This window comes from Pongo abelii, chromosome 7 (assembly GCF_028885655.2).
Source record: "Pongo abelii isolate AG06213 chromosome 7, NHGRI_mPonAbe1-v2.0_pri, whole genome shotgun sequence".
NCBI lineage: Eukaryota > Metazoa > Chordata > Mammalia > Primates > Hominidae > Pongo > Pongo abelii.
The window spans coordinates 27,714,873-27,738,916 of NC_071992.2; the positions used below are offsets into that span (position 1 = coordinate 27,714,873).

The 24,044-nt window shown below is 42.1% G+C and overlaps 1 protein-coding gene across 2 annotated transcripts in view; it reads right to left on the reverse strand.

The window, feature by feature from the left end:
- The window catches only part of EBF2 (EBF transcription factor 2), a 207,656-nt gene that overhangs the window by 29,713 nt on the left and 153,899 nt on the right, over positions 1-24,044 (reverse strand). For both annotated transcript variants that reach the window (XM_063726596.1, XM_002818920.6), the window contains 3 exons: positions 21,522-21,639; positions 19,612-19,742; positions 18,511-18,637 (listed from right to left, as the gene is read on the reverse strand). In XM_063726596.1, coding sequence (XP_063582666.1) covers positions 18,511-18,637; positions 19,612-19,742; positions 21,522-21,639 — 376 coding nt within the window. The remainder of the gene's footprint in view (positions 1-18,510; positions 18,638-19,611; positions 19,743-21,521; positions 21,640-24,044) is intronic.

Sequence of the window (24,044 nt, forward strand, 5' to 3'; positions counted from 1 at the left end):
TTCACAATTTTGTTGTAATTTTCTGATTAGTCCTATTTATAATTTTGACTTCCTTTAGTTCCAGGAAGAGTATCTTAAAATTTCTAGGTAATTGAGTACTAAACTGTTAATTGCTTATTGTAGCCAACTGCCCTGGATTTAAAAAGATGTCCTGCACAGTATGTGCCTTTTGGAATTTATTGGGGCTTTGTGAATTAATACATATTAGTTTTGTCTGCATTTCATGGGCAATGCTTTAATGTCTTATTTCATCTATCTTTTTGATCACTTTAACATGTCCATTTTTGCTTCTATAAATTTGTCTTCCCACATTCTCATTGCTAATAGTTTTAAATATATATACTTTTCTAGTGATTTGAGAGATATACACACTTTTTGTTGTTGTTGTTGTTGTTGTTGTTGTTGAGACAGGGACACAAAGTCTGGTTCTGCCACCCAGCCTGGAGTGCAGTGCATGATCATGGCTCACTGCAACCTCCACCTCCTGGGCTCAAGCAATCCTCCTGCCTCAGCCTCCTCACTAACTAGGGCTACAGACATGCACCACATGCCTAATTTTTGTATTTTTGGTAGAGATGGGTTTTCACCATCTTGCCCAGGCTGATCTTGAACTCCTAAGCTCAAGCAATCCGCCCACCTTAGCCTCCCAAATTGCTGGGACTACAGGCATGAGCCACAGCTCCTGGTCTGTACATACTATTTTAATTTACAGAAGTGTCTTTAGACTTCTCTGAAAAGATTTTATTTTTCCTAATTATTTGAGGTGTTGAGTCACTCCATATATAAGGAATTTTGCTTGCCTTCAATCTTCCCACCTCTTTCTCTCCACTTATACATTTTTGTTGGCAGTTTATCATTTCAAGCTGATTTACTATTCTTAGATTTTCTATGTTCTATATTTTTAGAAACTAATTTTCATGTTTCCACTAAGTCTCATCACCATGTTAACAATAATTTTTTAAACACTCTATATTTAACTGCTTTCTCGGCCAACCACCAATCCTGCGATAGCACAACTTTTCCCCTCTTGCGTTCTTCATTGATTCAATTCTCCTGCAGTCAGGTGCTATCAATAAGAATAAGAGTTAAATTGTGTCTGGGCCATTGAAATAAGAGAGTGTCTTTTTGTCTTTCTCACACATAAATGGCAACTGCTCTGGATATAGAATAGTTAAGTACACTCTCCCATTCAAGATCAACTTTCTGCTTGTGCCACTGGTTCTCACTCCTCAAGGTGGAGACAGGGGAGCCTCAGGGTGGTTGTTGGGGTCTCCCCCATCATTTCCTTGCCCTGCTGCTCTTTCCTAAGGGGGAATGAGGAGGCCAGCTGGAGTTCGCATGTCCACCATTACGACCCTGTGTGCACATGCCAGCACAATGGTGCAAAATTTCTGGAATATTAATGACTTTAGCCTAGCTTCAAGCATTATTACCAGATTTCCTTTATTTTTATGTTTTCCTGAAAGTATCCTCTAATATATTTTGGGGGTGGGGGCCGATTAAACACTTGCACTCACAAGGCCATCTTACCTAGAAACACATGTTAAGAATAGCCATATGTTTAAGTAGAATTATTCTGTAAACTTTTTTCTTCCACTTAGCTTTATAATGTCAGCAATTTGGGAAGACTTTTTCTTAAATAACGTGATTTTTAGTGGTGGTAATATGAGATAGTGAAAATCATTATTACCACCATTAGGACGTACTGAAGCCTTACTACTACGTTAAGGGTACTCTGCTAAGCCTTTTAGGCACATTAGCTCGTTCGATTCTGATTGTAATCCTATGATGTGGGTTTTATCCCCATTTTCAATGCAGTCCCAAGTGGTAAAGGTGGGATCTGTATCCTGCTTCTCTAACTCCAAAGCCTGTGCTCTTAACCTTTCCTACTGCAGAACCAGAGACTATGATCCTTCCATCCCCCTCTGGGCATCCTCCTCAGCTTCAAGAGCTACAGATGCAAAAGCATGAATGAAGTCCTGCCTGTGTTGCCTGACTTCGTCACTGAGACCAGAAGGAGACCCCATGCGGAATCAACTAGCAAACACAAACAGCTGCCCGGTGCTGCAGGGCAAACAGACTTGATGATGAAATTCTCAAAATTCATCATTGCCTAATTTTTTTTTTTTTTTTTAGAAATATGCACCATTTTGTTAGCCAAAGTGCAGATTTTCTTAGAGAAAACAGGAAAATTATTGATATGGGTACACTCACAATGTGCTAAATACAAACTAAACAGATAACCCATAAGGCAGAAAATCTAACCCCTCCCTGTCTCCATTTCTGCCTTTGTCCCTTTCCATCTGCATGGCTGTCCCCCGCCCTGACAAGTGCTCTTCCTCTCCCAAGAGCACTGTGGGGGTCCAGCCAGGGAACACCACCCTCCTTATCCCTTAGTCCTTCCTGCTGCTCACAGAGGAATTTTCTGGAGCTGGGCTCTAATCAGTGCACAGAGGTGGGATGGAGATGAGTTTTTTTTTTAATATAATTTATCACACATTTGCACCCATTGTTCTCCCAACCAGATTGCAAACCACTAGGATACAGGGTCATGTCTAGTTTCTCTGGCCTGCCCTCCCCTCCCCAGGTCCCAAATTAGACATGGCAGAGTACCTTGACTACACTGGGCTGGCAATTCATGTTTTACACTGAATAAGTAGATAAGGCACAATTGTCTATTTTTATGTTGTTTTTTGGCAGGTCCCTGCCAGACTTCGTAGGCATAAACTATGGGATACATCTCGTGTGCATCCAAGTGAGAGAGAGGACAGTAAAACACAGTTATCTACACAGACAGGGAAAATCACACTCACACATACACACACACACACACACACACAGAATTTCATTTAATCAAGTGCACGTTGGAAATAGAAAGCATGAAGTTGAAAGTACTCCAGCTCTATTTAGCCAACACTAAACCATAAGAGGGACCTCAGCCTTTAACACATGGCCGGGTTTGACAACTCTTTGGTTCCAGACTGACTTCCCAACTAACCAGTTGCTTTTGCGTCTTTTAGGTTCAGCTTCACCTTGAATCCCAACTTCCTCCCTCCCCCTCCCTACTTCCCTGGGCGTTCTCTGGCTTTTCAGCCCTGGTGTGAGCCAAGCAAAGCTCAATTAGCTAATGAGGTGCCCAAGACCAGCACCAAGACTGTCTCCAAGGGCCAACCAGGCCATTAACTGCCATCATCAGTGTAAATTTACAACCTCGCCTACCACATGGAGTGCGGGGATGCTGTGAAGTTCTGCCAACCTTTTGGCTGACAGGGATACAGAGAAGTGCTGGCAAGGCAAAAACAGAGTAAATTAAAAATATGCTTCAATCTATAGGCTCTATTTATCTATGTCTTTCTTTAGTAATATAACATTAAGGTAAAAGGTCATAGCCCTACTGAAATATAATTTATATTTACCTTTTATTAAATAATTATGGCATGGCATGAAGTTAAATATTACAGAAGCTAATCAAGAGGGAATTCAAGAGAGAAAACTCAGACATGAGAATTTCGTCTTTGCTATACATAGAATGTCTTAATCCTCCACTGGGAGTCATTCGGGTTTGCTTAAGGAGTTTAATAATACACATTTCAACTGCCACAGAATCTAAATCCCATTTGGATCAGCCTTGAAAAACTTTCATCAATACCTTGAGATTTCATAATATTTCTCTTGAGAGCCTGGATCTCATGTGCCATTTCTCATTTTGATTGTGGGTATAATATATGAGATTACTTACATATATCTTGGACCCAATAAATAAATATAAACTATAAGCAATGTGTGAATGGTTTCTTTTTTTAAGTAAATAGTATTTAACTAAAAATATCTACTGGGAACCACTCTTTAAAAAAAAAAAAAAAAAGCTGGCTGGTGCTCAATATTAATTTTCCCAAAGGATTAGTGCGATATAAAATTCTATATGGTTTTAATTTTCTTTCCTTAAGAGGAGGCACAGGGAGCAGATAATGCTTACCCCATCTTATACTTCTACATCTGTTTCACAAAAATGAAGGGGACACTGGCTAACATGGAAAGGGGGCCCTTTGTTAGAACCCTGTTCAGCCCTTAACAATTACAGCCTTGACACTGCAGGCTGGAGGTCATTTATGCTCTTGACCAGCAGGGGCACTGATCACAAAGATGGCAACGTCAAGGCCTGGTTGCTTTTCTTTGAAAAAATGTGAGAGAAGAAGATGATGACGGGTGAGGGAAGATTTGAGTTCTCAACTAGCTGCCACTCTGGGGATGTTGGCGGATCACACTGCTGGCCTCGGTTGCAGCTTTACTCACCAGTGAGTCTTCCCTTGGATCCTAGGATTACCATGGAATCTGTAGCTGGTCATCAGGCCAATAAAAGTAGAAATTCTAAGCCTAGCCATGTGTTTGTGCATCTGTGCATTATCTGCAGAAAGGGAGCTTCACTTCATCAGATGTTCACAGAGCCCATGGTCTCCTAAGGGTGACAGCCCACAGAACTAGAGGATCACTACAGTCCTAACTCTAAATTACAACTTTCTTCAAGAATAAGGAAAACCACTGAAAGGTTTTCTTTGCATTGTAAGAAAGCAAAAAGAAAACAAAACAAAACAAACAAAAAAAAAAACCTTAAATCTATATAACGTGACTGCCATATAAACACAAGACCAGAAGATAGACACTGACTGGCAATGGAAGAGAAAACATGCTTTAACAATACCTGCCATGTGACTTTGGCCAAGGAGAATTACTCTGTGTTGACAGCGTAGGAAGGCATGAAACACAATCTGGCTTTGGGAGGAATTTAGATAACACAGACGAGCTCCTGCCCTCGTGCCACTTTAGGATGTCTCCGTCCTCTTTCCTTACATAGTACTTTCTTCCCACATGTTCATTCCCACAAAGTCTGTCTTCCATGTGCTAGGATTTGGGTTCCCTTCTCTCTCCCTCGTCCTTCCCCTTCCAATTTGCTTGTCTATTTGTCTCCCTTCTGCCCTATTCCTCATGTGTCCAACATGCAAAGTCTACGTTAAATTCACACTTAAATGCTAAGTTTTTTGTTGCATATGATGGTGTGATGGGATAAAGCTGGTCCTAGCTTGGGAGCTGCCTTAGTTCCTAACACTAACAAATGACGCGACCTTCATCAGGTCACTTGGCCAGGTGAGGCTTTGGTTTATTTCTCTGTGAAGACAAAGGATTGGGGTAAATGGCTTCTAAGACCCCTTCCAAGCTCTTACATTTTGTGATTCTAAGGCTATCACTGATTTGGAGCAGTAGCTTTCTTCTCTGAGGAACAGAGGTGGAGCTGAAGTCAAGGGCTGTTGAATTAAGTTGTCTTTAACCTTGGCTACATTGAAATCTCTCTCCACATCCATTTGTTTCAATGTAGCAAAAGTTCAGTGTCACCAATTTAAAAACAAAAAGGAACAAAGATAATATAGGAACATATTATTAAGAGGCAGTACCTGCCTTTGTGGACACAGGAACAAGAATACGAGGAGAGAACCAACAGTGCACAAGCGAAAGATTAGACTGAAGCCTCTGATATTTAATTTTAAATGAAATATTAATTTAATATTTAATTACACTTTGGTTTCCAGAAAAACTGCAGCAGCAAGACAGATTGTTTGAAGAAGGGAATAATATACATGGTTAAGGAGACAACTGTAAAAATTAAAGATAAATTTCAAGGGTAAATCTAAATGCCACAATGGAGCAGTTATAAATATGCTCTTACTCTCTGTAATGTGTATTTAGAATATTATAGCCGAGTGTGCCAATCCATTAAGGGGCTGGGATGTCTCTAGTGAAACAACAGCCCCCTATTCTGGGGCTAACAACGGAGACATCGTTTCTCAGACTCAGCTGAATGATGTATCTGAATTTCACAAGAGGTGAGAGTGGAGACAACTTCAGTAAAAGTGCAGGCTACCAGGGGGGCTATTGACTCAACCTGTCTCCAGTTTGAACAGGCAATAGTTGTACTCGGGCCAGTTTCTGATGTCTGAATTGGGTATTTTTAACTAAAAATCAGATTCATTTCTTCAATGGGATTTTTTTTTTCCAGGATAATGCTATACGGGGAAAAAAAATGTGAAGTGGATGAGCTATTAACATTTGAAATCCAGTTTGCACATCTGTGCAGCACAGCTTTATGAAGGCAGGCCCCACAATTCGCACAGAGCCTTGGGGAGGAGGCTGTTCGGGGTATGATTTGGGGGTGTGTGGAAAAACCTTGGCCTCTAATTTTTCCTCCCAGCTGTGGCCTGTTCTTGCCTTAATCCTGTTGATGAATACTTTCTCTGAAATAATGAACAGAAAAAAAAAAAAAGTGTTTTTTGCTAAAGTAGAAGATAAGAAGTATTCTGGGAGAGGGGGTTAGTTAGCATGAATTCTCTGGTTTCTTGGTGCATCTCACTTAGCAGGTTGTCTATGTAGACCTCTAAGTTCTCTTGCACACCTTATCAAGCACCTACTCTGCATGTACCTGGGCCAGCTGGGGCACGGTCAATCTCTTCTGCTCCTTTGGTTCACCTTTTGTTTTTTATTTTTTTTTCTTACAAGAACTTCTGGGTTCTTTTAAAAAATTATTTATTTATTTATTTAAGAAACAAGGTTTCCCTCTGTCACCCAGGCTGGAGTACAGTGGTGCAATCATAGCTCACTGCAGCCTCAATCTCCTGGGCTCAAGCGTTTCTCCCACCTTGGGCTCCCAGGAGCTGGGACTACAGGCCCACGCCCCACCAGCCTGGCTAATTTTTTTTTTTTTTTTTTTTTGGAGATGGGATCTTGCCTGGGTTGCTCTCAAACTCCTGGCCTCAAGTGATCCTCTGGCCTCAGCCTCCCAAAGTACTGGAATTTCAGGGGGAAACCATGGTGCCTGGCTTCTACCTTTTAATACCTGCTTCCTTGTGACCCCTTGTCCCTCTCCTGCAAAGGCCATGTTCTTGGGCTCCCTTGGCCTTCTCTGTCTCCTGCAAAAACCTGATTTCTAATCTAGATCTAGATATTCAGGGCATGATGTGGTAGGTCTTTCAAGAAGAATCCACATTTTCCGGAAGACAGACAAAGAAGCCCTGAGCTGGTCCAACGGCAATGAGGGAGGACGCTCCCCAGAGCTGCATGTATCCTCCCACCAGATGCTTACAACAGTGAATTGTGCTTGTGCTTTTATATTTATATATATAAATACCTTTGCATATGTATATAATATTATCTTTCTAATGGGGTAAGTATATCCTCATTTTTAGGTTAGAAAAATGGCACAAAGAATTGTTGTTTTTCCTGAAAGTTGGAATGCAAATCCCTGCCTCTTCACTCTGTCATCAGCTCTCTTCTATACAACAGCCTGCCCCAGTGCCAAGTTCTCTCAAGCTTAATAAAAATGTGGAGTTAATATTTCTTTGCCTCCTGCAACTTCAGTTATTTGTAGAGAGGATAATTTCTATGACTTCTAAAGAATTCAAGGCATTTCACAGGCTCTGAGTCTAGCACATCATACTGACTGGAGCCTCCCCTTCATAACTCCTGCTTTTTGAGTCTTCTAGAAAGTTCCACCTAAGGTCAAGCATTATTATTGTGTTCACAGTGAAAGGACCCAGTCTCATAAGAACCTTCCCATGGGTAGAGTGCTTTATAAGCCAAAAAGTCTCTGCAACAGCCTCATAAGCAGAACTTAGGCCTCACAAGCTCATTTCTTTGTTTAAAATATACATTCCCTAAATTAGTTCAACCACCGTGGAAGACAGTGTGGCGATTCCTCAAGGATCTAGAACAAGAATTGCCATTTGACTTAGCAATCCCATGACTAGCTATATACCCAAAGGAATACAAATCATTCTATTATAAAGATACATGCACACATATGTTTGTTGAAGCACTATTCACAAAAGCAAAGACTTAGAACCAACCCAAATACCCATCAATGATAGACTGCATAATGAAAATGTGGTATATATACACTGTGGGATACTATGCAGCCATAAAAAGGAATGAGAGCATGTCATATTTGCAGGGACATGGATGAAGCTGGAAGCCATTATCCTCAGCAAACTAACACGGGAACAGAAAACCAAACACCGCATGTTCTAATTCATAAGTGGGAGCTGAACAATGAGAACACATGGACACAGGAAGGGGAACACCACGCACTGTCAGCGTGTTGGGGGGCAGGGAGACGAAGAGCATCAGGACAAATAGCTAAAGGCTGCAGGGCTTAATAGGTAGGTGATGGGTCGATCTGTGCAGCAAACCCCCCATAGCACACGTATACCTATTTAACAAATCTGCACGTCCTGCACGTGTATCCCAGAAAAATAAAATAAAATACAGATTCTCAGACCCTCTCAGGAGAGTAGCAAGAAATATTCCCATATTGCAATCTGAAAACCAGGGCCCAGGTAAGGCGTCTTCTGAGACCCCCTTCATGCTCACCAGCCACGGCCTATTTCCTGTGCACTTCTCCAGAGTAACAGCCTGAGAGCCAAGGCATCATCTGCCAAGTAAAACAAGACAAGACCAAACAGATGGCCTTGGTATCACGTTTTGTAATAAACTGTACAGTATTGGGAAGTAGTACAGGTTAGGTGTTAAGAGCAGAACTTTGGAATAAGACATCTAGGATTCATCATAGCTTGGTGACCTTAGGCAAGTGACTTAATTTCTCTAAGTAGCAGGATCTCAACTATGAAGTTGAGATACTCATAGAACTGTCATCACAGACAAAGGTGGTGATATTTGCAGCCTGTAGGACAGAGCCTTGCCTTACGTGCTTAATAGATGAAAGATGTGATTATTGAACTACTGTCATTTTTGCTTATTATTCTATCTTATGATAGAACTTATAAAAGACTTTTTAACCAGCTGTCTAACGTGTAGCCCAGGTTCTGTAAAGAACCACAGGAACAATAGTGAAAAGTTGTGTTCATTTACCCCCATGTCCTCACACACTGTATTTTGCCCTGGATTCTGTGGTTGGTGCAGATTTTACAATTAGAGACAATGACAATTCCACCCCTAAATACCATGCTCTGATATCCTCTCCCTGCATACTCACTGCCACCTGAAGTCAAGACAGCCAAGAAGTCCCTGCACAACCAGTCACTGTGGTTCTGTTGGGTGCCCCTACTAGGATTATTTTTCTGCATTGCCAGTTCTCTATGGAAAAGTCTGCGAGGAAGACAGAGGATCTCTTCTCCTCTCCTCTCCACCTAGGCTGGCATACCTCCCCCAGCGCTCAAACCAGTAAGAGGCAACTGGACTTTCCCTAATGAGCCCTGTTCTCACGTGGCTCTCTCAATTGCACAGCAGCAAGTTGCACATTAGCAAACCACGATCGGTGGAAAATAGACCTGCAAAGTCACATGTGCAAAGAAAATGTGTTATTTTGCAGAGCCCTGATGTTGTTTGTGCTGTGGTTGGCAGCAGCAATCATGGGGGTCTGGCTAATTAACCAGGTACACCTAATAATGGGCTTGGCTCTGTCATGGTGGTGCATCCTTGGATACAGAAAATGTCAACAGTTGGACTATGGACCACAGAGTGTGTGCAGGGGGGCAGGGGTGGAAGGAGGAAAGGTTCTCTGGAGTCTCCCGCAGGAGTCTCCCTCTAGAAAGTTCTACATAAGAGTAAACACTATTATTGTGTTCCTGGTGAACGGACCCAGTCTCATAAGAACCCTCCCATGGGTGGAGTGCTTTATAGGCCAGAAAGCCTCTCTAACAGCCTCAGGAGCAGAACTCAGGTTTCTCAAACTCATTTCTTTGTTTAAAATACAGATTCCCAGACCCTGTCAGAAAAGTATGATTTGGTATTGTCTGGAATGGTGCCAAGCATAATTCTTACAATCAGCCAAATTAGGGAAACACCTTTGGGTAACAGCATAATTGGCACCAGAGCTTTACAGATGATGGAAATGAGGCTCAGAGAGGTCAGTGACCGGATGAAAGTAGACACAAGCAGTGGACCGCACGGCCAGCCCCCGAAGGCAGCGCTTCTGGCTGGTCCTCCTCTCAGGACCCGTCCTGCTCACAGCACTCACTCTGCACCTTTTAAAACCCTCTAGATTTCAAGTTTTGCCTTTTCCTCCAGAACCAGAATGACTTTTTGTCCACGTTGTCATTGGAGCCGAGTGGTTTGTCTAGGCCTACAGCAGCCTAGGATCACTGTCCTGCAGTGAAACACTCCAGGCATCCAGAGTGTGTGGGTCAGTGCTTCAGGGTGGCTGGAAAGACGAGAGGGCTTTGTCCTTCTCCTCCTAGGGAAGAGGCCATGGCTCTCCAGGTGACCAGAGTGAGGACTCAGCTCTGAGGTGGAGCAGCCCATCAGCACGTGCCTGTGAAAGCCACTGATAGTGGATTAAGATGAAATTGGCTTTTCATGTCAGTAGCTGTCAATTCAATGGGAAAGACAGGAGGTCACCAACCCATTTCCTGTGGGGTCTAGAACCCTCCATGGATGACATCAGCTTCCTGTCTCCACCAACCCAAGTGGTACTTCGCTCTGTAACCTCGGGGTGGAAGTTTTTCTAGAAAGTGGTCAGACTCCTGAGCCATCCTTGATAGCATTTGTAGTTTTGGTTTCTTCTTTATCTGTGAACGAACAAACTCCTGAGTCCCTCCCCTCCTCATCCGACTGTCCCCAAAGGCCCTTCCTTCCCAAAAGCAGTTTCTGAAAGAAGCAACACCAACTATCAGGCTGGAAATACTTTGTACCTGAAAAATCAAGTTTACTAATGTGTACTGTTTCAGTATTTAAACGTGTGACACTATATTGTGCCATACTTTATTATTTAAATTTTAAATTTTAAATTATTTAATTTTATTAGAAAATAGATACAAGTAAGCAACATGAAAAAAATTTAAATAACAACACTGAGAAACCACCATTGTTAATACCTTGGCATGCAGGATTCTGTACCCTACTAGGGTTGTTTGTAAAACTACTCATTTTTCATATATCTAAACATTGGGTCATATCACACAGACTATTTTAAAGCTCCTTTAAAACCCATATCACAGATGCCTTTCATGTAAATAAATATCCATCCATGGCATTATTTTTAATGTCTCTAAAAAAGTGTAGAAGATGTTCCATTATTTGTTTAATGAATCCCCTAATGTACAATGAGGATATTTTCAATTTTTCACTATAATAAACTCCCATGAACGGTCTTCCAGCAAACTCAATTATTTCCTAGGCAGACATTTCTAGAAGTAGAATTGCTGGGTCAAAGGGCACATACATCTTCAGGTGTTCTCTTATCAAACTTACATTCCTGCAGTAGTATCTTAGACAGTTATGACATCTACCCATCTCCTTATAGCTCCATCATCCATGTCCAGGGGTGTCTTTGAAACACTAGAGATACCAGAAGCTCTACATGCAGAAAGTGTCCTGGAACAAGACCCACTCTCCAATTGACTTCAGGGACAGCCCACACTCCTGGTTTCCTCCTACCCTGACCTCAGACTCCTTCCCAGGTTCCTTCTGTCAACTTTAATCCTGCATGCTGGTGTTCCCAAGGTGCCATATTTGGACTTCTCCACTCTTTCATGGAGATCTCATCTGGTCCTATGGCTTTAAATCCTGTCTAGAGTATCCTGCAGTAGTATCTTAGAAAGTCCCCATTGTCTTTGAATCTTGCCAACCTGAGTGTTTTCATTTGTTTAAAAGAAAATCTTTGTCAACTTGATAGGGAAAAAAAGGTGATCTTGTTGCCTTAATTTGCATTTATTTATTAGTGTGGTTGGGATTTTTTATTATAATAGGTTTCTTTGTTTACTGGTCTTCCTTCCTGAATTTAACTCTTGATGTTCATTGCTAGCTTTCTATTTGGATATTTGTCTTTTCCTCTTTAATTTCTAAGATACCTAACGTTCTCCTCTTTTTCCACAATGTATAACACAGCAGTTAACAAACAGTAGGCACCAAATAAATTTTTGCTGAATAAAGGAATAAGTCTTTTTATACTTAAGATAATAGGCCACATAGAGCAAATATGTTCTCAGTTTGTCCTTTTCCCTCTAATGCCTGGCATATTGACATACAAACGTTTTCCTTTTACATAATCACATCTTTTGTTTGATGGTGTCTGTCTTTAGCCTCAATGTTCACAAGTCTCAAAATGATAATTATTTTTTAAATCTGTAATCTTCTGAAATGTCTACATTTTTAATAAAAATATTTAATTTGAATACATTTTTGTTTATATGCTATAAAATTTAAAATCTAACTTTTCTTTTAATGCCTAACTAGTTGGCCCAACACATTTGTTAAGCATTCCATCTTTTCTATGTTGACCTGACCTGGCTTCCCTCACCTACTAATACCTAAGTATTTATACCCTTAATGTGTGCAAAGTGTTTGTTTTTTAAATGTTCTCTTCTGTTGCATGACATTTCTGTATGTTCCTACAAAGCCCCATATTCTTTTAATTATTGAAACTTAAAATAGGTTTTAATGTCTGGCAGGGCAAGGGCCTCTCATTTTTCAAAATCCTCTTTTAGCACCTTTCCTTCCCAGGTGAACTTTTGTAAAGTTTCCCCAAACATTTTGTTGCTATTTTGATTGGCACTGTGTTAAATGTATTCATTAATCGACATCTTTACAATATTAAATCTTCCCACCTCTCCACCAGCTGGAAGTATTTTGTCCTTCCTCTGAACTCCCTTAGCACGTTATACCTTAAAAAAAAAAAAAAAAATCACTTTCTAAACTATACCCACCCAATTTTTCAACTCTGAAACCTGAGCGTCGTCCTCTCCTTCCCCTCCCCAACCTTCACCCCATCCAATCAATCATCAAGTTGTGTCAATGTTACCTCCTAAATTTTATCCACTTCTGCCTGTCCCCACTGCCAGCACTCTGCTCCAAGCTACCATCATTTCTGGCCTGGGCCACCCCACTGGCCTCCAAGTGACCTCCCTGCATCCAACCTGGCGTCCAAGCCATCCTCTGCACTGTAGCCAGAATGATCTTTTAAAAGGCAAATCTGATGGGGGCAATATTCCCAAAGCTTCCCATGGCACTTGAGGAAGAACTGAAAAAAACAAGCCTTGATGTGACCTGGCCCCTGCACACCCATGCAGCTTGAACACAGCCTCTCTTAAGCTCATTCCTTCTGCTCTGTTCATAAACTATATCCCATGTTTCTTGCCTACCCCAGGGCCTTTGCACATACTGTTTTGGCTATTCTAAATCCTCCCCATCAACTCAGTTTAAGGAGGTCCAATTCCCCTGGCATATGTTCCCAGCATCCTAAACAACTCCTTTTAGTCCTCATCAGGTTTGCAATTCCTTGTTTAAGTCAGTCTCCATACTGATAAGGCTAATGGTAATGATACAGAAGTGCTGGGAAGGGAAGGGCGTGGTACCTTTAAATGATATGGAAGTGGGGAAGGGAAATGCTGGGTAGAGGAAGGCGTGGTCCCTGGCTAGGGCTCCACCCCTTCGCCTGTGCCCATGGACCTAAGTTAGGACAGGCATTTTTGTTTTCCTGCCCAAATGTTGCATTTCCCAAGACCACCCTGGCCTGCCATGCCCGCATCCTGTGCCTATAAAAACCCCGAGACCCTGGAAGGCAGACACACATCAGCGGAGGAACACCTGGGTGGCTGGACATCCAGAGGAACACACCGACAGGCACCGGCAGGCCACTGACCGGCAGAACAACGCAGAATGTGGCTGGGGCAGTTGGAGGAGAACCTGGGCTGCCGAGAGGCCCGGGGAAAACCATCTCCCTTCTGGCTCCCCCATCTGCTGAGAGCTACCTCCCCTCGATAAAACCTTGCACTCATTCTCCAAGCCCAGGTGTGATCCAATTCTTCTGGTACACCAAAGCAAGAACCGTGGAATATGAAAGCCCTCTGTCCTTGTGATAAGGCAGGGGTCTAAGTGAGCTGAGTAACACAAGCCGCCTATGGAAGGCTAAACTAAAAGAGCACCTGTAACACACGCTCACTGGGGCTTCAGCTGTAAACATTTACCCCTAGACACTGCTACGGGGTCAGAGCCCCACAGCCTGCCTGTCTGCATGCTCCCCTAGAGGTTTGAACAGTGAGGCCCTGAAGAAGCGAGCCACAGCCCCGTCGCACGCCCTGCGAGGGGGACAAGGGGACTTTTCCCATTTCAGTAATAATAAGAATAATATAAATAATAAACCACTTTTTGACTAATAAGATATGGGCCATTCTATCCACTCTATCCCAGGTACTTTCCATGAAGAGACCTGGCTGTACCAGCTTGTGAAGCCAGGTGGTGAAGTTTTCAGGAACGTTGGGAGCTACTTGAGTGGTAGCTTGAAATCTGCCGTGGTGAGAGTATTTGACCATGGAAATCAGTAAATGGTATAAACCCATGCTTTAAAAAAGAAAATCTGCTTCTTCCTGAAGAGCCAGTTGTTAAACCTTTGCCAGCCCACCACAGTTGCCAGGCACTGTATCATTTAGTCCTCAGCTCTGTAGGTAGCCCATTTTATAGATGGGGGAAAAGGAGGTTAAGTCACTTCCCCCCAAGATTCAAGAACAATTCAGGAGGCAAGCCGCGCTATGAGTCCAGGTATCTAATTCCAGAGCATGAGCAGTTCATGTTTATGTCAGTGCATTGTAATGTCAGGAAGGTGGGAGACACTGGTTTGACTTGTCTCCAACAGCCTGAGCATAGAGCTCAATGTTGAGCACAGAGTGCATTGCTCAATAAATATACACGTCATGCAAAAGTCGTTAATGTCTCAGCACATGAAGAAAACAGAGATATTTTACGACACGCTAAAGGAGCATCAGAAAGACACCAGGCAGGATGGCCAGAGGCCTGCATCTTTGTTCTAATGCCATCTTTAATTCAACAGGCAATTACTAGCAAATCACTTCGGCTTAGGTTTCAGTTTTCTCTTCTGGAAAAGGAGGACTTTGACTAGAAGATCTTCATATTCCCTTAATCTCTAAAATTATTTGAATTTACATGTAACATAACATCTGTTATTTTTACAGGTGTATAGGCTCCCCTTTTGCTAGGTACTGTGTTTCCAAGATCTGTCGACCACAGCTTCCTCATTGTCTGGCAAATTCCCATTTTGCTTCAAAAATGTCAGCTATTGCTACCTCCTCTGGGAAACCTTCCCTGATTCCCCAAAGCTAGTCACTCCCTGCATAGTGCCCCTATAACCCTTTTTTATTTTAAGGGCTGAATCTAATTATTGTAATGTAACTGTAGCCATCTCCCTTTTTTTTTTTTTTTAACTTTTGTCATCTCCCATTCTAGAACAGTAAGCTGAGAGAGGTGTACTGATATTGATTTTGTGTGTTTAGAGCACGTGTTTGTTGAGTAAATAAATGGGTGACACTTCTACCTTCAGAAATCCATATCTAATTGGTCTGGGGTTTGACCTAGGCACTGATAATTTAAAGTGTAGCCAAGGGTGAGGACCTCTTTTACACATGCACACACACGTACACAACACCTGGTTCCAAATGTCTACATCAATGGCCCTACTGATTGAGACTGTTCTTTACTTCAACAGAGAGTTGAGGATTGGCTGCAATGTGCTTGTTATGATACCTACCCATCTCCTTATAGGCCAGCTCCATCACCCACATCCAGGGGTGTCTTTGAAACACTAGAGATACCAGAAGCTCTACATGCAAACAGTGTCCTGGAACAAGACCTGCTATCCAACTGACCTCAGGGACAGCACACGCTTCTGGTTTCCTCTTACCCTGACCACTCCTTCTCAGGATCCTTCCCAGGTTCCTCCTGTCATCTTTAATCCTGCATGCTGGTGTTCCCAAGGCACCATATTTGGACTTCTCCACCCTATCATGGTGATCTTATGTCTAGATGCTGGTTGCTCCTCTGCTCAACATCTTCCATGTCTTCCCATCCAAAGTCCTTGCCCTGCCTGACTTTCTAAACTCATCTCCCATCACGCTCTTCCCCACTGACTCCACTCCAGCCACACTGGCATTCTTGCTCTTCCCCAACAGCACCAGGCTCCCTCCCACTTGTAATCTTGCTGTACCCTCTACCTGGGACAACCCCTCCCCCACCCCCAGATTCATGGACTGCCAGGCACTGTTCCAGTGAACAGCAGTGAATCAAACAGAAAACCCAGCCCAAGGGAGCTCTTGCGATGGAGGAGGGAATGTGGATGGAGAGGAGAGGAGGATGGAGGAAGAAGAAGAGAAGGGGGATGGATCTCCACAGCTGGCCCCATCCTGGAATTCAGGTCTTCGCTCCATGTCCCCTCTTCAGAGAGGCCTCCCTAACCAGCCTGCCCAACCCTCCCTCACTCTCCTTCCCTTACTTCTCACTATCTGAAATTATATCACTTATTTTCTCTCTTGTCTGTCTTCCCCTCTACAATACAAGCTTTATGAAGATGGGGGACTTTACCTTCCTCCTTTCTATACCCCAGAGCTTAGAGCTGTGCCAGCCCATAGCAGGCAGGTCATAAACACTAGTTTGAATGAACAAATGAACTATATCCCTTTGGAGCTGGAACAATAACTTTTTTATTGTGACTGCAATAGAATCTCCCATAGATCCACAGAAAATAACACCTGAGATGTGCTTATCTCAGGACAGAAAATTCAAAGGCTAAATTTTAAATAAATAGACCTAAAAATTACCTCTTTCCATCTACTCCTAATTGATAGCTAGCCAGACATTGACACTTTAACAAGAGTAGGAATCAGAGCGCAAATGAGAGACTATATACTATCTATAAAATAATATTATTAAAAATTTATAATATGCCTGCTATATTTTCTTGGTTTATATATTTCTTTCTCTATACTCTTTATTTTCTCTGTCAAAGTATAATACCTCATTGATCTTCCTGCTTCTGGTTGTTCCCCAATTAACTCAGTCTTTATATCAACACCATTTCTTTTTTCGAAGACAATACCTTTGAGTTACTCTTCCTTGCACAGAAACCCTCAATGCCTTCTTATTTTCTGACAAGTCAAGTCTAAACTCCCTTACCAGGCTTTTTTTTTTTTTAACTTTAAAAAAATGTGGTAAAATACACATAACATACAATTTACCATCTTAATCATTTTTAAGTGTGCAGCTCATTTGGGGTAAGTAGTTCACATTGTTGTACAACCGTCATCACCATCCATATCCAGAACTCTTTTTGTCTTGCAAAACTGAATCTCTGGACCTATTAAACGAATCCCCAATTTCCCCTCCCTTAACCCTTGGTACCCACCATTAGACTTTCCGTCTCTATGAATTTGACTACTCTAGGTATTACATAAGGTTTTTAAGCTATTTATGCTTTCTTTCCCTCCCATGCTGATATGGTTTGGCTGTGTCCCCACCCAAATCTCATCTTGAATTGTAGCTCCCATAATTCCCATGTGTTGTGGGAGGGAGCCGGTGGGAGATAGTTGAATCATGAGGGCAGTTTCCCCTATACTGTTCTCATGGTAGTGAGTAAGTCTCACGAGATCTCATGATTTTATAGTGGGTTCCCCTTCACTTGGTTCTCATTCTCTCGTCTGTCACCATGTAAGATGTGCCTTTTGCCTTCTGCCATGATTGTGAGGCCTCTCCAGCCACTTGGAACTATGAGTCCATTGAACCTCTTTTTCTTTAAAAATTACCCAGTCTCGGGTATGTCTTTATCAGCAGCATGAAAACGGACTAATACACATGCCTAGCACATATAGGGTAAGTTCTAGTGTAAATACAAAATGCATTGCCACAGCTGTCAGACAAGCTTTTGGTCCTGTAGGAATGTGCTCACCTCACCCTGCGGCCTTTGCCTATGGGATTCCCATAGTGAAAACATTCTCCCTTTCTCTCTTTGCCCATCCAAATTCTCCCTGTCCATAAATATGGTCTTCAATTTCCATCTCTTCCTTGGCACCTCACCCCATTACTCTTGTCCACACTAAGCCCTCTCTTCCTGAAACTCATATTCCATTCATCGGAAATACCAAACATTTCAAATTTATGAATTCACCAGCTGTTCTTTGCAATATACCGTTGTCTCCTTCAAAAGTTTCTAAACTTCCAAATGGGGAAGGGATCATGTCTTACGTGTCATCCATACGCTTCGCTTAGAAAAAGCAGTTGATACAAAGTAGAAATTCAACAAATATTGACTAATATATGATTTTTACCTTCTTGAAGTTTTAAAATACTTTGAATTGCTCTCCACCATCACTGGGCAACTCTCTTGAATCTTTTCAAGAAAATGTAGTTACAGCCAATAACTATTTTTTAATCTGACCATGTGGATAAAAGATGGTTCCAGCATGGTTCCAACAGAGTTAAATTTGCAGAGGTGTGTTCCTGAAATGAGCTGCTGTGGTCTCCCAGATCATGCAGAAGTTGCTTAGGTAAAACACTAATTGAGAAGGGAATCTTCACATCACCATTCAACATCTATCACTCAGCTCACTCTTTCCACACTAGTAAAAAGACCTAGAAAAATCAGGACAATTACAAAGTACAGATACTGGGAACTAGCACAAAGGCAAACCAGAAACCAGCCTCTCTTGGAATCATTTTCTCACCTACCTGTGTAAATGAATCTTCCTGGGGCTCCTTTGCAGAACTGTTTAGATTTATAAGATAATGTCACCTCTACCACGCCTGGGATGTGCCGGGGAGGAGTCTGTACTCTGATGGCATGAGGGGTTATTAGCTGAGGAATGAACAGGCGGGGAAATAAAATACCCATCAGACAAGCCATCGCCAAGGACATAAGGTGTACAGCATCTCCCACTATTGCTCCCCAGGGGCTTCTTTCTCTTTGCTCTACTCTAACTGGAGTACTCCTAGCTCCAAATGCACTCTGAACATCCCTGTCCTGTCTCTGTCTGTCTCTGTGTGTGTGTGTGTCTGTCTCTGTCTGTCTGTCCCTCTCTGTGTGTGTGTGTGTCTCTGTCTCTGTCTCTCTCTCTCTCTCTGACCCCCACCTTGGAATTTCCTCTCAACTTAACCAATGTAGATCCTTTATTTCCTACAAGCCCAGCCCAAGTCCCTCCCACCTCCTGCTGCCAACCCCACCCTCATCCCTGGAATCCTTTCCTCTGCTGAACTCCTATCCTGCTTGTGATTTCAAATATTGATCTGGCAAGTTCCAACCCCAACTTAGCACTGTCACTTATCTTTTTGTCATGTTTTATATGATGATGAAAGTCAAACACATCCAATTTAGAACATTTTGAAATTACAGAAAAATATTTTTTAAAAATTAACATCATAAAGACAATCAATATTAACATCTGGTATGTTTCCAGTACCTTTCTATGAATGTGTGTTATATAACTAGATTTTACATCCATAGGCACTGTTGTCCTTATTTTTTTTTCTGCTTAGTATTACAGTGTGAGCATATCCTTTTTCCTGTATCATTCAAATTTTTTCAAAACAGTTTTTAACGGTGGAGTGACATTCCATCACTTTACAATTCTAGATTTCTAAGTCTTCACCATTTTAAATAATACTGCAGTGGATAGTTATCTTCTTAAGAAACCCATGCCTGATTTATTATGACTTCTATGCTTTTTTACCCTTGGTGTTTGTGCTGCTGATGCTCTAGGAATGACTAGTTTCCCAGATCAAAACAATCTTTGGGTGAAAGGAAATCAGAGTAAGCCTGATGCCTCTGCCTACCTCGCTCCATACAAGCATGGTCCCAAACACCACTTGGAGACCATCAAAGAAGTTGTCCCCGATGATGATGACCATGGCTCCTCCTGTGGTCCAGCCTTCACTCGGGCTAATGGCTTTGATGCAGGGGGTAGCTAAGAAGACAGGAAAGAAAAAGTCAGGTTTGTTCTTTCATGGGTGTCCAACTTTTTGGCTTCCCAGCCCACATTGGAAGAAGAAGAATTGTCTTGGGCCACATATAAAATATACTAATGCAAATGATAACTGATGAGCTAACAAACAAACAAAAAAGGTCCGTGTATAATTTTTGTGATATCCCCCACCACAGATAAGAAAAAGAATCCTTGCCTTCAAAGGATTGGACACACCACAAATAAAAAAGTCCTTGCATTCAAAGGGCTGGACACCTGTATTTGGTTGAAGCTTAGAATTTTGGGGATGGGCTGCTTTTGAAAGCTGCTGGTCATTCCAAGAAGTTCAAGCTGAGATTTGTTGACTTGCCATCATTCCCTAATTGGCTGTTGGTTTTCACCGAGACATTAAAGCCTAATGAGTTGACCATTATGTATGAAAGAGTAAAACACTTAGGTCATTGTGCAAAGGATGTTTGAAAAACTCTGTTGTTTTTGCCCATATTTTTATAAGTTGATCACACTGGAAATGTGTAAATTCCCTTTCTCTCCCCACCTCCTCTGCCCTAAGATGTTAAGATTTACAAGGCCTGTTAATGGGCCAGAGAGAGAGAGAGGGGGAGAAAGCAAAATCTATCACAGTTGAAGGCTTTTTTCAGCTCTATCAAGAGACAATTTCTAATCACTCTACTGACTTTGTAGGAAGGATTTTCCCCACTTCTTCCATATGCTCCAGGCCTCTGGACTTTATATCCCAACAGGAACCCAATATGGTTTTCAGGCCATAACTAAAGTCAATCCATCACTCCATTTCCAAAGTTGACAGGGTCAAAGGTAGAGGAGAACTTTGGCAGGACTCCAAAAACATGAGCCCCCTTTGAACAGCCAGTCAATCACATCCAATCAGTCAAAAGAAACTGGATGGGTTCCTAGTCCTGAACTCTGGGATTTTCTTCTCCCCTTTCAGTGCCCACTGTGGGAGAATTAACACCACTCCAAATTCTTTACTGATTCAATCATTTTCTTTCAGTTCATTAATTCCTGTTTACAATGATACAAGATACATTTTCAGGGCTGAGTTAGGGTGGGAGGTGGGGGTTTGGTGGTAGTATATAACAAAACATCACACTAGAATAGTAGCCTAGTTTGACCAACATTCTGTATTATAAGGTCTTTCTATACCAGTAAGTTAGGGAGTGCAGAAGAAAGGGGAATAACTAAAATGGAATTTACTTAGATTTGTCAGTTATCTTCATCGATATACTTTAATTTTTTGGACAACTTGAAGTTTAACAGTTACCGGTATTTCTAATTACTTTAATGCACTTGGAAAACTACCCAGAACAGACCATGATTTCTTCTTGTCCAAGCAAACAAAAATCAATTAGTGTCAGTTTCATTCCGAACATTGTTTTGTTTTGCCTACAATGTGTTTAAGGGCACATCTGACACTTATTCATACACGTCTGGCACAGCAATGTTCCTGTTTAACTAAGATGTCACAGGCCTCTGTTTGCCTGAAATGCCCGTCTCACAAAAAGGAAAACACAGAACAGAATGGAAGAGAGTGGGAGGCATGAGGACTTGGCACGGGCTGGTAGACGTGTGGGCCTTACAGTGGAGCAGGCTGGAGTCCGTGTTTACAACTTCGTTAAAAAAAGAAAACCCACATGGTTCTGTGTACTTTCTGTGCTCTGACTCCAAGACATAAATTTGAAGTTCGAACAAGGAAATTCGTGGAGAATTTCATGTGTCTACTATGCTGAGCACAGGCAGCCCTACCTTCCGATGGGTCGAGTCTTCTTGCTCTCCGTCCATGCTTGGAGTTGTTATGAACAAACATGTTGTCAGAAACAGCCAGGACGTGTCCATCCACGTTCACCGTTGTTGACAACACAACCTGCATATTTAAAGTAAAAAGGAGAAAGGGGGTGCGTGGAATTAGTTTCACATGAAGTAGCAAATGCACCAAAATTCTGTTTTGCCACACTTCCATTTGGCAAAGGGGAGATGGGACAGAACTTGGGACTCAACAGAGTTTTCTCCTTCTGTAATTATGTCAAAACTTTACAGTAAAAGTGGCTGCCCTTCATCCATGTGTTGTCAAGAACCTTTGCTCAAAGCACACCCATGTAATGAAGTGGAGAAAAAGACCATCTGCCTGCTGGTTCCAGAAACCTGGTTCTCTATCAAAAGACCTGGACCGCCACCAGCAGTGGAACCTCCACCACAGAAAGCTGGTGTGCCATGTGGAAGCTGAGATCTACACGCCAGCTGGAAAGTCACTTCTCCAAGCTCGGGAATGGATTCTTGCACTTCAGACGGGTCCTGACATCATGCCCAGCATTGGGATGCTGGCTGGTGAATTGTCTGTGTTGCTGCTGCCCAGTAGAGAGTGGTGGCAGCGATGCCTCGACTTTTGCTGAGAAGATAAGGTTGCCATAATTCAGTGTTGAAAATACAGGATGTGTAGCATCTAATGAGGGCAAGGGGAGAGGTGGTGTGGAACAGTGGCAGAACATGGGTTTGGAGTCAGGGAGAGCTGAATTCAAATCCCAAGCTTCTGTCCCCTAACTTGCAACCATGATCAAATTACTTAACCTTTTCTAATCTCAGTTTTTCTTATCTGTAAGATATAAATAACAATGTGTATCTCACAGTGCTGAAATGAGGTATAATGAGATACAGGCACACATCCCTAGTCCAAGAATCTGAAATCCAAAATTCTCCAAAATCTAAACCTTTTTGAGCACTGACATGATGCTCAAAGGAAATGTTCATCAGATCATTTTGGATTTTGGATTTTTCAGATTAGGGATGCTCAATCAGTAAGTACAGAATGCAAATATTCCAAAACCTGAAATCAGAAGCACTTCTAGATGCAAGCATTTTGGATAAGGAATACTCAACCTGCAACACATATAAGGGATTCAGCACAGTGCTTGGTGTGTGCCAAACTGGGATGAGTTCACGTCCTAACTGCCTTGCCCATGCTGGGCTTGACCAGACCATAAGGCAGATGACATTACTCACACACAGAGGTTCTCCCATGGTCTAAGCTCTGGGGGAGGTCCTAGGAAGAGGCAGATAAGAAATAGGTACCAACAGTTACAAGGCATGGTCCCTAACCTAAAAGAGTTTATTTTCTGGCTGAAGAATCATAGTTAACACAGGAAACAAGTAGCACAAAGACTGGTATCGAATCAAGTTCCAGCATATGTACTGCAGATCAGGGGTGGGGAAGAAGCTCAAAGAGGTGGATATCAGCAAAGGCTGGCCAAGCATAGCAGAAGGGAGTGGACCTGGGTGGAGCTCCTACCGAATCACTTGACCCGGAAGACGAACCACCCTAGACATGGGTCTACTTCTCAGTTCACATCAGTTATCCATGACCATTATTATTGAGAAAAAAAAAAGAACTTATTATATATGTACTCACAAACACGTGTAGACCTTTTGAGGAAGGGCACTAAATAGGTACAAAATGAAGAGTCGTGTTTAAAAATGACTCTTCCTGTCTACTCCCAAATTAAAACAGTTGATATTCTACTCGTAATTGTCCTTCTTTACTTATTAAATGGAGGGCAGGGAGCTTGATCCTGCCGTATTTTTTTTTTTTTTTTTTGAGATAGAGTCTCACTTCGTTGCACAGGCTAGAGTGCAGTGGCACCATCTTAGCTTACTGCAACCTCCACCTCCACGGTTCAAGCAATTCTCCTGCCTCAGCTTCCCAAGTAGCTGGGATTACAGGTGCCTGCCACCATGCCCAGCTAATTTTTGTATTTTTAGTAGAGACAGGTTTTCACCATGTTGGCCAGGCTGGTCTTGAACTCCTGACCTCAAGTGATCCACCTGCCTCGCCCGCCCAAAGTGCTGGGATTACAGAAGTGAGCCACAGTGCCCAGCCCTACCTTACCTCTGAATATGAAGGAATGAGGCAGCATTTTAAAAACCTTTTATTATGAATAATTTCAAGCAAACAAAAGAAACAGGATAGCATAATGAATCCCCAGTACTTACCATTCAGCTTCAAGAATTGTCAAAATATCACCATTCTCATCTCAGCCACAGTAGACCCCTCATCCAAGAGGTCTATGCTCTAAGACCCCAGTGGATGTTTGAAACCTCAGAGAATATCAAACCCTATATTATGCTTTTTCCTATACATACCTATGATAAAGTGTAATTTATAAATTAGGCATAGTAAGACATTAATGACAATAATATTTTAAATAGAACAATTATAAAAAGATATTGAAATAAAAGTATGTAAATGTGGCTTCTTTTTCTCTCAAAATGTCTTAT